Source organism: Nilaparvata lugens, chromosome 5 (genome assembly GCF_014356525.2).
Source record: "Nilaparvata lugens isolate BPH chromosome 5, ASM1435652v1, whole genome shotgun sequence".
Lineage (NCBI taxonomy): Eukaryota > Metazoa > Arthropoda > Insecta > Hemiptera > Delphacidae > Nilaparvata > Nilaparvata lugens.
Window position 1 is genome coordinate 64,465,417 of NC_052508.1, and position 13,417 is coordinate 64,478,833.

General features: G+C 35.2%; 1 protein-coding gene and 1 long non-coding RNA gene across 3 annotated transcripts; both read left to right on the forward strand.

The window, feature by feature from the left end:
• The first annotated feature begins 1,160 nt into the window (after nucleotides 1-1,160).
• Nucleotides 1,161-6,269, forward strand: LOC111052285. Of its 2 annotated transcripts, none has more exons than XM_022338929.2 (3): nucleotides 1,161-1,316; nucleotides 3,960-4,273; nucleotides 5,490-6,268. In XM_022338929.2, exons 1-3 carry the CDS (start codon nucleotides 1,257-1,259, stop codon nucleotides 5,836-5,838), a joined length of 723 nt encoding a protein of 240 aa, XP_022194621.2. In that variant the 5' UTR covers nucleotides 1,161-1,256; the 3' UTR covers nucleotides 5,839-6,268. The 2 variants fall into 2 exon arrangements, with proteins under 2 accessions (XP_022194621.2, XP_022194613.2); XM_022338921.2 differs by having other exon boundaries at nucleotides 1,296-1,527; nucleotides 5,490-6,269.
• Nucleotides 6,270-12,142: 5,873 nt separating this feature from the next.
• LOC120351477 lies at nucleotides 12,143-12,583 on the forward strand. Its single transcript, XR_005571421.1, has 2 exons — nucleotides 12,143-12,351; nucleotides 12,452-12,583. It is a non-coding gene; the product is annotated as an uncharacterized LOC120351477 (long non-coding RNA).
• The last annotated feature ends 834 nt before the right edge of the window (nucleotides 12,584-13,417 follow it).

The following is a 13,417-nucleotide window of genomic DNA, read 5'->3' on the forward strand; positions in this document are numbered from 1 at the left end:
TTGTCATGAGATTACATGAGAAACTATTCGGCGGTACGATGTTCGCCGGCTCAGCTAGTCTATATAAATAAAAATCGAGCCTAAAATTTTGATATTCAATAATTTTTCCATGTGTGCACCGAATTTGATGATTTTTTTTAGCTGTGTTCGTTAGGTTGAGGACCAGGTTTATGGCCTATCAAATTAATAATCCGACTTCAGGACTCTTTCCTACAGTTCTTCAAAATTTACATGTTATCCTTATGGGAGAAGATTTGTGAGCTGGCCACACACAGAAATAAAAATCAGCTGTTATAATCATTGCGTCATCCAACAGACGTCGATAGATCCAAGGTACCTAGAATAGAGTATTCTAGGTACATTGGATAGATCTGTTTTTCAATTTTCTTTCTATTGATTTACAGAATTTTAATTCTCAATAATGTAACACCGACGTCCAAACTCAGGTCGAGAACTGGAAATGCTGTAAATTTAAAATATGCACGGGAAAATCAGCAGCAAGGAGATATATCATTCAATTTCCAGGAAGCAGCATTCAACTATATCTAAAAATACAAACTGCTGCACAACTGACTAAGCACATAGGAACTTCATATTGAGATATAAATGTATGTACTGACTGTTGGTAAATTTTCATAAAAATATAGTGCATCAGATTAAGCTAAGGCTAAGCACACCTGAGGAGGCACGGCTTGGTGATAGAAAGTGTTGATCTTATGTTGTGATGAGATTGCCTCATCACATCGTTCCACGCCATGCCCGATTCAGTTTGCGTGAGTTCTTCCATCCAAACCAACAGGCAAGAAACACCTGGATGGAAAATTCTGCATCGCGCCTCCTCGGGTGTGCATCCAGCTGAAGTTTGTCATGAGATGCATTAACTATTTGGCGGTACGAAGTTCGTCGGGCCAGCTAGTCAGAAATACTAATCATATCATCCATTGAATATGAAATGGAACGTTCAGGCCCCTGGACTAGAACTCTCCAAATAAAGTTGTTGAAGCTTTCTCTTTCATAAATGTACGGTATTGAACGCACTGTTGCATATTCTTTAGATACTGAGAAAATATCCTCAGTATCAAAAATCAATACTTAAAGACAAACATGATGCAAGCTATTGTTCAACTCAGACTGAGCACCTGTTGACATTTTTCTGTAAATACAATCTTTTGAGAGCTATATTGTCCCATTATTGTTCAATATAAAGTTGAATACAATGGCTTGATTTAATTATTGCCAGTGACTTCGCTTTTGAGATGAAGCTCGTATTTAGTTCAGTGAAATGTTGTTTCTACATCATATCCGTCTGTTTTCTGGTGAGTATTGAACTAAGTAATTTACTTTTGAAGTTCTTTTGAAAAAGTTGAATAACATTTTTGTTTCAGTTTGTATAGGATTCAGTTTAGTTGAATGTATAAGCCACTTCCCTTGAGGGTTCTCAACCATAGATTGATATTCGTTTGCTTCTTGATATCATGTATGATATCTTTGTTTTGGTACGATTTAATAATCTCAACTGATACAGAGGTATACATCCATAAATCCAGTGTTCTTTATTATTTATTTATTTAATCAATTACTTTATAATATTTACAAGGAAGCACTGATCGGGAGAGTAAAAATACTAGTACTAATTTTTGTTTCTCTCTCAAATTTGTATAAGATTTCAAAAGTACGAAACAGGGTTATGATTTCACTTTTTTAGAAGTGTTTCGGATCATTATCGATGTAAAACATCAGTTTTGAATCAAATTGAACCAATTTTGCTATTCATAATTGTTATTTTGTTATGAGCTTTATGTTATGAAGCTCATTGAATTGTTTCCATAAACTTCTGATCCATTTCATTATTCAATTTGTCAAATTCAAGATCCTATGCAATGAGATCCACATAATAGCATTTAATGGGAACGATGGGACACAACAAAGTTGCCAGGTTGTTTTTTCACCGCCTTCTATATTATAGCTGTGATTCAAGTTTCCGGTGAATCCGTCCGACATAATTTGTTGATTCTTGTTAATGATGATCAATTATATCCCTAGAATATGATAAAAATTATGTTGATCAAAAAAATATTATAATTTGTTTATGATAACAAGAAAATCATAATTATTGGGATCAAATTATATTCTGTTACTCTATTTATTCCTTCATAGCCTATGAACGATTTGGCAACTGTACGAATTTGGAAAAGAATAGAGTTATATGAATTGTATAATGAGAGACAAGGATATCAAACCAATGATAATTAAGTGCTGACTTTATAACATGAATCTCACGTATTGCTCTCATTCAAGTGTTTTGGGAAGGTATAATTTCACATTAATTGGATTGCTCTTCCAATTCAAGCTTTTGAATTTCAATATTCCTGTTAACAATGGAATCTCTCCTCAACAACTAAGATACGAAACATGGAAGAGCAGGATAAATATTGAGCTATATTGATGGCAGTTGGCTGTGATTGGTCAGGCAAGACACGCCTCTAAATGCCGCAATCACGATTAGCGTGTCTTGTTCATGAGCCTTTCATCTTTATACGAGGGTAGGCTGATAAGTAATGCACACATGCTTGTAGAGCACAAACCAAATAACCCCCAGAAGCGAGCCTGGTGGCATGTGGAGGTTCTATTTATCCTCTACACGGCTGCGTAGTTTGAAGGTGTGTTCATCCAGTTTGGTTTGGTTAGTGAAAGAATGGTGTCGTGTTCTGGTGTTATGTGAACGCGAATCAAACAATGCGCTGTTATCGAATTTGTGACTGCTGAGAAAGTGAATCCCGGTGAAATTCATCGTCGTTTAAAGGTTATTTAATTCTTGATTCTTCTCAATAATGATCTATGAAGTCGTCTCCTTCCTAACGGTAGCACTTCAAATTGTTCCCAGCATTCCAATCAATGCTGTTTATTCTCGTCTGTCAGACGGCGTGGTACCCATCGTGCACAGATTTTATGGTATCCCAATTGTTCAATAATGAGGCCGACATGTTACTTGGATATTCCAACTTGGTTTGCGATATGCTGTTGAGTGATTCGCCGATCATTTTGAATCAAGTCTTCGACGAGTTTATGATGATTATCGTCTGTGGCAGTGATTGGACGTACGCTGGGTGTTTCATCAACAATTGAGGCTTTTCCAGGTTGGCAATCTCGAAGTTTTATAACCCATCGATTCACGGTAGACCTATCAACAGTATTGTCACAATAAACAGCCTTTAAACGACGATGAATCTCACTAGGATTCACTTTCTCAGGAGTTAAAAATTCGATAACAGCGCGTTGTTTAATTCGCGTTGACATAACAACAAAACATGACGCCATACTGTCACTAACCAAACAAAACTGGATGAGCACAACGCCTTCAAACTGCGCAGCCGTGTAGAGGAGAAATAGTACTTCTACATGTCACCAGGCGCGCTTCTGAAGTTTATTTAGTTTGTGCCCCACAAGCATGTGTGCATTAGTTATCAGCCTACCCTCGTAGGTCATCAGCCAGTCAAATGACTTTATTCATAGTCTGTTGCTCAATATGTTTCAGATTTCGTGAACTGGAGATTTTTGAATAGTTATCAAAATAATAAGGAACCAGATTCAGTTAGTTTTATATTTTCCCTGATCGTTCAAACTTAACAGTTTTGGGTTCTGTTCAGTTTGATAGTGGTCTAATTTTTAATTCAACAACTGAATTATTGATTGATGGAATAATCATATATTTTTCTAAATTTTCCTAATGGAATAGTGATATATTCGAATGATATACAATCATAATTGTTTATTTCTGTATGTTTAAGGCGATAAGATGTGTGGACAATCCAATATTATAATATTATAGTTCACCAGAGAATTATTCTGATGATTCAAATTTTTGATAACTTAGTGAATATCACTTATTCTGGATATCTACTACAAAATAACCTTCAGTTTTTAGTACTATAAAGAAACTATTCTTTTTCATTTCCCAGATTCAATTCTCTGAAGCAGCTTCTCTACCTGACAACTCTTCATCGGAAACCTCATGCGATGAAGAAAATTCCATGTCAGCAAATCCAGTCGACTGCTCCACGTTCTACAAATGCGTCAGAGGATCTGCCATCCTCACCCGGTGTCCCAAGGACTTTGAATTCAACGAGCAATGGAAACTGTGTACCTGGCCGGAACAGGCCAACTGTACTCGGGGAGTAACGGATAACAGTAACGGTGATCAAAGTAGCAATGTAACAGATACGGGGCAGCCGTTCACTATGATTTTCGACAAGTACTTTCCGGACTTGAAGAAGTGAGTTTGTTATAATTGTTTGTTTTGCGATTTCTTGAATGAAGAATGAGGAATATATTTCTTCTATACTCCATTTTTTAAGATCTTAAATCTGCCAGAAATCCAATCAAAACTCACTCTTAAGTGAGTTGATGATAATCTCCTCCGCTTTAATTTTAGGATTTTGTAAATGGAATGATATCTTCCGGAATCTTCATGCTTCAGAAATTTAATTCCAGTTACACATCTAATCCAACTTGCTGTTTGAATAGACTTCAGATCTTTTCAACATCCTAATTTTTTGTGTGTTGAGCTAGCCTTACTGACTCAACAGTAATCTGTAATCTCAATGTTTCAATTATTGAAATTGATGTTGTTTCCTATGACGAAACACTCTCAAATAAGTTCTCTGTGGTTCAAACAGTGTGTTTCCACATTGAAAGAGACAGTGTCCAGACTAAAACAACGTTCAATTAGTCTATTGGTTTGAATTGTATATTTTCATCATCGCACTCATTTAAAGAAAAGATGGTAGCCTACCCATGAACATGTCAAAACATGTTTTTTTGTTCACATTAAGCAGTAGTGAAAGAAAATTGAAGCAATGGGTCTATAGAACGTCTAGACAAGAACATAGTACAGAAATACATATTACTGTATACCTACTCTATCTTCCTATAGCTTTTCACTGAATAAGCACTTCTTTCACCCTTTTCCTTTTCTTTCCTTAGAAATCGTGTCTCAGCGATTCTTTCCTCTCACTTATTCTTCACGTACACTACCTATTTATCTTTCTCTTATAATTTCTCAAACTATATTTTAAAAATACATATTCTCATCAGATTTGAATCAGATGTGATATCATGAGAGATTTTTTTCAATAAATCTACATCTTCCCTCTCCTGTAGAATTTGAACTAATATCACAATTATTTTCCTTTCTTCTCTTCTCATTAACTTATTCCTCTTTCACAAATTTCACTCAACAATATATCTATTTCATTAACCTTCTTCAAATTTCATTCACCACTTTCAATAATCATTCAACTTTTAAAATAATCGTTCAAGTCGATGAGTGTGAGAGAGAGTGTGTTGACTGTGCCCTTCTTTGGCCCTCTTAGGTCAAAATAGAGCCAGATATTCTCTATTCTATTCTACTTATTCCTATGAAACAATATTCTTATAACCCAGCAACTATAACAAACACATTTTTCAAATCCCACAATTTGTTAATGCAGATGGGAAGCCCGCATCTCGAACACGACCCTGCTGAACATAGCAGGCGAGCCGCAGTCGCAAGCGGTTATCGAAGCTGACGTCATCATTTTCCGAAAAGACACCGCCATCAATCGGCATAAAATACAAATTCACAACGCCGAGCAGCTGGAAAACAGCACCGCGGTCGCCGCCATGTTGGAGAGGTACACCGTTTCCTGCGCCATCTTGAATTTGAAGTATCGCATGGTGGCCGATTTCCCGGAACCCCCTCCCTGGTGTCTGCCGCATCTCGTCAATAAGGTCGCCAGTACCACGAACTTGCAACGGGCCTACCATTTTCTTAATCGTGTCAGCGAGTATTATCATTGAATTTGAAAAATTCTAAATCTTCAAATTAATAAATTTTTATATTTATGAATATATATTAATCTTAAAATTTTGAATTTTTTATTTTGAAGTAATTATTAAAGTTAATGTTCTAGGAGATTGGTATATTGTGAAATTAGTGAATGCTCAGTAACTGATCAAGTATAATCGTAATACTGTAGTTCGATCACAACTACAGTACTATAGAGTACTATTCTGACTGAATAATAGTACAGTTGTACAATAGTAGTATAAGTGACTATAGTGAGACTCACGTAATCACGTAAGTCATTGCAAATTAAAGGAAGAAATTTTTACCACTTCTACTTTTTACCGCCTTATACAGCAGATAGCTGTGATTCAAATTCCAAGTATATCTGGGTACATATCTTTTGTTGATTATTGTTAATGAAAATAGATTCCATTTGAAACACATTTCATTCGTCAATATTTTCCATGATTTAATGATAATTTTCCGTAGTACTCATTATGTCTTCATAGTCTACAAACAAACTATGTGGACTTGGAAAAGAATGAAGTTTCTGCTTTGTCTAAAGTTTCCCCTGACATACAATGACATACAACAATAGTAAACAAATGCGTTAATCAGATGCTGACTTCATAATGAATCACGCACTTTCGAATTGGATTCGTTCATAAATAATCCTATTATATTAAGCGAGCAATTTCTGTTCATCTGTTTATATTTTTATATCTATCTATATATATAAAAGCGAAATGGCACTCACTCACTCACTCACTCGCAGAACTAAAATCTACCGGACCGAAAACGTTCAAATTTGGTAGGTATGTTCTGTTGGCCCTTTAGAGGCGCACTAAGAAATCTTTTGGCAATATTTTTACTCTAAGGGTGGTTTTTAAGGGTTTAAAGTTCGTCTTTTAGCATGTATATTCTTCTTATTCTCGTAATTATAATTGAAAAATTTCTATACTATATGTTAATATAGAACAGTTGTTAACTTGTAACTAAATTAATCATATTGTCAGGTTGGCATTAAGTTGAGTTGACTTTGTTAGGTTGGCACCAAGTTGAAGATTGAAATGCATTTATTGCGGAAAAATTTATTGGGCACTGCTACTTCAATCAGAGCTATTCCTGGGAATATTATATTACTAACCGTCAGGCTCGCTTCGCTCGCCATATCCGTTTAGCCAGACGTTAAGTCTGGACCACCGACTGGATCGTCCTAACATAAATGATAAAAATGCTCAAAAGGAAAATGCAGGCGAGCGAAGCGAGCCTGCTGATCTCATTCTTGGACGATCCAGTCGTCTAACGCTCTAACGATTTTGACGAAATTGTAATATAGTATGTTCATGATATTAAAATTCGATTGCGCTTAGGTCTCATCCCTGGGAAAACTCGCCGAAGGACATGAAAAGGATAATAATTCATCCTTGGAAAAACAGATGATAATTTCTTCGTCTCTCGATAACAGAAGATGCGTGTGCCTGTGTGGGAGAGAGATATAAATTTTTCCAGCTGTGTAATCATAATCAATCAGCGAGAAAATGTTATCGAGCTAGACAATTTAATCGACTTGATCTACATAATCTGATTTGTTGACATGACATGATAATCCTCCTAAACTAGAGTATATCATAATTTTCAGAGTTGATCATTATTTGACAATTTTAAGTGACTAGTGAGTGTTATTTTGTTATTCAATTTGGTTTGTGAATAATCTAAATTATAAGGTTTTTGTTTTCAAATGTTTGAACAGAAAATTGAACCTGAATTCAAGTGTATGGAACATAACCTACTTTCTGGACTATTATAGTGTATAAATCAAAATTCGGGAAGAAACAGTTTTGGGCTGTGCCTGTTAGTCCTTCTCCAATCATTTTTAAGAATTGTGACTTTATCAAAAGTCAATAAATGAATATAAATAACGAGCGAAGCTCGGTGCCCCGATATTGAATGAATGAATGAAGGAAGATGGGTCTGGATTACGTTCTCTTCTAATCATTTCACATCAATGAATTCCTCAGAATTTTTAGATCTGAATATACTATAATATGTTGATGATGTGGAGTCTCTCCATAATAAGAACACATATTATCATTACATCCCCTATAATAGTTATACTGTGACTGAGGTCGAGGTATTTCTCCACAATGAAAATATTTTCAACATATAAAAATTGTGATGGAAATTAAATAGTGGAAAACAACATCTAGTTTGTACTTTTTATTCATCAATCCCACTATATTGAGCAATTATATTTACAAGACAATTTTCTTGTAGAGCTGACGATATAATATTAGCTAGAAGTGAATTCGTTTCAATGATTTTGTAGAGGAAATTGAACTAATATTTCTATAAAAGTGAAAACTCAACCCCATCCATTACAGAATATTTTATTCATGATTATAAAAATTGGGAGAGGACAGTTTTGTTAGCTTAGCCTGTAGTCCCCATTCGAACATTGTAAATAATATTATCTGTGTCTCTTTTATGATTGAAACACAAACTCAATATGAATGAATTGGCGATATAATTTATTCATCTCATCCGAGGCCGGCTTTTGTCAGAGACAAATAATCTGATTAAATATATTTACTCTATGCTATTGCCTAATTCTTTTTGCAATGAGATTTGAATATCCATTGTTATCTCTATGAACTGGCTTCCAACAGCTGAAAGGTTTAATTATTAATTCGAATCATGATAAAATGAATAACGCAGTTATGAGACAACAGTTTGATAATAGCTGCATGCATAACACACAATCAGTTATACAATGTATTCGACATTAGGGAAAACCTCTGATAGTTGAGATGAATTACTTCGAGATTCATTAAAAATTTTCAGCATTACTTATGAAGATAAAATCAATGCTTTCCCATTCAACAAATGCTGAGAGTTGACAGTGAGTCTCATTGGAGGTTTATTGAGCTTAGTTTGTCCATTCATAATAACCATTGAGAATATGATTACATTCCACACTCATGATAATAACCAATATTATTCGATCTGACCTTTTAGTTGGTGTGGAAATAATTCTGTTCTTATTCGCATGAATAACATGATTAATAAAAAATAATTATTCTCTTGAACATAACAGGCAAATAATATCTTTTATATTCTTCAAATAATTCAAAGTTATGTAACGATTGTACGAGCATGATGTAATACAGGGGTCTCCAACTTTTTTTATCCAAGGGCCACATTGTTAATTCTTCGGAGGCTAAGAGGGCCAATAACAAGGATGTACGTGGAATTTGACTTGTGGGGACACACACGACGGGGGATTTGGAGGGTGTACAATTATTTTATAATATGAGGAGTTTTAAGTATGTTTAAGTTGGAAGAAACAAACCAATTAATTTCATTTTAATACAAAGGCCAATTTATTGAGTGTAAAAAGCACATAAGAAAACTTGACAATGCATGAATTTGTAAAAAGTTACCATGCTAAAAGAGAATAGGTACTCATTTTTAGTGAGAATTTGTTTTCCACTTGAATTGTCGGCACATTTAGGATCAAACTTTGTGGTTCCGATCATTAAAATTGATTTCAAATGTTCATCTGACATTAGTATTTGGATCTATCAAACTTCATTTTTGAAAATGTCTGCTCACACTTGTAGGTAGATCCAAAAAAGAGAAAACTTAGCTCGAGCATGGTTTTTTATATTTTTAATGTCTTTTTCTGGGAGAGAACTGTAAAATGGAAGTTGGTTACCTTCTTTGTAGCGTTCAAACAGGGACATGTACAGTCCGTGCAGACCATTTGCTAATAATTCACAATGGTTGATCGCTGCTTGTTTACAGCTGATTTTACATTTATTAAGAAATGGAGTGGCTAGTAAGAGAAGACTGCTGAACTCACAGTTGTTGTCAAAAATGTGTATAAATATATATTTTTAAAAATCTGTTGCAATAACTCTCGGCGGGCCGGACAAAATCCATAAGCGGGCCGGATGTGGTCCGCGGGGCGTAGGTTGGAGAGCCCTGATGTAATACGTGGGATGTCTTTTTTGTCACAAATGACTGGATATCATGTATTATTCTACTACACCAATAATACGGAAAATGCTCTCTTCAGTTTTACAATCAGCTACTGAAAATCATCTCATCTAGAGATCCATCTTCTTTCTACAAACCGAACCCAATGTGCAGTAAAGTTTTTCCCCTTCAACATCTTCTTGTTCCTCACCATATTCTTATGCCCTCTCTTTCGTCAAGTAAGCTTTCTCTTTATTCTTTATTTTCTCCCTTTTTTCATTCTGATATGTTTGTTCTCGCCGTCTTCTCTATTGTCTGTATTTGCTCAGCTTGCACTAATGTATATAGAACAATACCTGCACAGTTCGTCCCTGTCTATATAATATAGGCCTACCTTTAGCTATCTATATAGCCTACTGGGCTACTGAACTGTTATATATTAAATAGAATAGTGGATTATCATCACCTTGATACTCAGCATTGATTATATTGAGACTTCATTGTTTCCATCCTATTTCAAAAGAAGCTCGTATTCCATTCATGTTTCACTTCTATACTTTTACTTTTCCATGTTTATGAAGATGATTCATGTTTGATGAGTCTGAAATCTCCAATATACATGAGTGGAGTTCAAGAGGAACATACTCAGCAAATGAATTGAGGTTTTCAGTTTTCACAAAGACACAAGTTCATGAGTACCTTTTCATCAAGATGTCACATTTTGAAATTTAGGTCTTTGGGGACCTATTGCATGATCAAAGGATCAAACACATTCCATTCTCGAGTAGGTAAATTCTTATGGAATATTCGATACAGGTTTATAAGGAGTCAATCTCCGATAAAATTTGATCGAAAATCATCATTATTTTTGTAAAATAGTTGATCGTTAAATGTGTTCTTCATTTTGGATTTGAAGCTGCTGTATTTTATAGTAAGTTTATCCATTTTTTGGTTGTTAAGCTTTATGAACAACTAGTATCCATTCATTTTATCAAGAATGAGAGATTTTCTTGATTTCTGAAATAATTATCATAATGGAACTCTCAGTAATTTCTTACTGACAATATCGATTGAAGATTCTCTAAATGTGCATTCAAATACTATTCAATGGATAGTAGCCTAATATCAAGAGTTCAAGGAAGAATTTTTGCGCAATCCGCGAGAAATAAGGAAAAATTTTTGCGCAAATCCCCCTCCCCCTCCCCCTCCCCCTCTGCGCATGCGCCCCCCTCTCCACCCCCTATCCTCCCCCCTCTCCTCCCCCTCACCCTCTCCTTCTCCCTCTCCCTCTCCCTCTCCCTCTCCTTCTCCTTCTCCCTCTCCCTCTCCTTCTCCCTCTCCCTCTCCCTCTCCCTCTCCTTCTCCCTCTCCCTCTCCCTCTCCTTCTCCCTCTCCCTCTCCCTCTCCCTCTCCCTCTCCCTCTCCCTCTCCCAGTGAGGACGAGGGGGAGGGAAAAAATAATTTCCCTTTTTCCCTTTTCTACTGTCAAATTAAAGTGAATCCATCTTTCTACTGTCAAATTAAAGTGAATCCATATTTCTACTGTCAAATTAAAGTGACTCCATCTAATGCTATACTGACAGTGAGAGTCAACCTTGGAAGATATGCTCAAATTATTCTCTCAGTCAGATCTTAAGTCAGCATCATGAAGCTCTAAGAACCCAATTCAACTTATACTGACAGATTAAATCCCAGTCTAGTATAGATAAGAAAGTATAGATAAGAAACTCTTTTGTAGATGTGCTAAATACTGACAGTGAGAGTCAACCTTGGAAGATATGCTCAAATTATTCTCTCAGTCAGATCTTACTTCAGCATCATGAATCTCTAAGAACCCAATTCAACTTATACTGACAGATTAAATCCCAGTCTAGTATAGATAAGAAACTCTTTTGTAGATGTGCTAAAACCCTATTACTCTTTAAGTTTCTCGTTCTAGAGTTAGTTGCAAGGATCTTTAAATGCAAGGATATTACTTTAAATGCAACCCTAAAATCTTTAAATGCAAAGTGAATCCATCTTTATACTGAGTGAATCTGTTACATCTTTATACTGTAAAATTATAAAGTGATTGCAAATTGAATAATTCGGAGGGTACAAGAGAGTGTGATACACCCATCGTTTCTCTGTCTCTCGCATAAGCTTAAAGATTGTGCAAAAAATTCATCTATTTGAAATGCATTTCAAAAACAGATGGCCCCATGCGTTATCTTCTATTCTCGCTACTGCTTTTTCCTCTATTACGAAAGAGAAATCCAAAGTTCCTTTTTAATCCAGCCTTCATATACTGCCAGTTGAAGTGAATCCATTCTGCTCCTCGGGAACGGCCTTGTGAAGGTCGGGAGGGCGTTGCCCGGCCTTGAGTGAGTGAGCGACCGAGCGATGTCAGCTTGTGCGTACATCAAGCTATATATAAAAACACATTTCTTATCACTTAATGCAACTTGGAGAGTGATTGAGTGCACTACACGTACTAGCTGCCGAGGAGGGCTATCACAATTGGACTGCATACTCCACAGAGGTCACCGCTAACATTATTGATTGTAAGTAAAACTTTTTGTTACATTCTCATATTTTTGTGAAAGTGTTGATTTTTATAATATATATTTAGTGTTACAGTTTGGTTACATTGTTTTTCCACAGCATTTTCTCACCTCACTACTCATAAGCAGTTGTGCTCTCGTGAAGGAACCTTACCTGCATCGAGAAAATCATAGCCGAGGTGCTAGCTGAGAGAAGCCTATCCGATTATTTCATTTCGTCAAATCAACACATGTAAGTTCATTTTTACTTTAATTTTCCTCTTCTCCGAGGACAATATTGTTCTCCATGTTAGATCCTTCAACAAGGAAGGATCATTTTTTCAAACATGAATCTTGACAGTGTTTTCTATCATCAATGAGACATTTTAATATTCAACCAACCTAATGAATTACAATAGCAAAATTCAGGAATTTCCTTTAATTCGCATCTTCGATGTCTATCAACTATATTCTTATTTATAATATAACATACGCTTATATGTTCTGACTTCTGTTCTTCACTTTTACCAGGTTTTATAAATGTTAAATATTCCTCAAACGTTAGTCCTTCTTCTCCGAAATTATTCAATTCTAATATTGTTTTGTCAATAAGTTCGAAATAACAACATCTATATTTTTTATCGATTTTATTCGAAAAATAGTTCTTATCAAATGAAATTGAATCCATCTCCAATCTGAAATTAAACAGAATATGCTATCAATCTTGTTCTAAGCCTGTCTCATCTGAAGAATCTCGTAAAAAATTCCAGATAAGTTTATTTAATTGTTCTTTTGTTAAATGAGCATTGTTTTCTATTATAACCTTCTTAATTCTATTGATAGACTGTGTAATTATTGTCAGACTACAGTCCAAAACTTCTTTTCATCCCAATTTCATAAAATAAATTGTTCAAATAAAGGTTATGCACATGCGACTTTTCAATTCTTCACTAATTTCCACGTTGAAACAGAATACAACACATGAAACAATTGATTTTGAATTTAGAAAGATTAAGATCCGAATTGACAAAAAACAAAATTCATTCTACTTAGCACTAAAAACTGTAAAATAAATATTAATTACTGT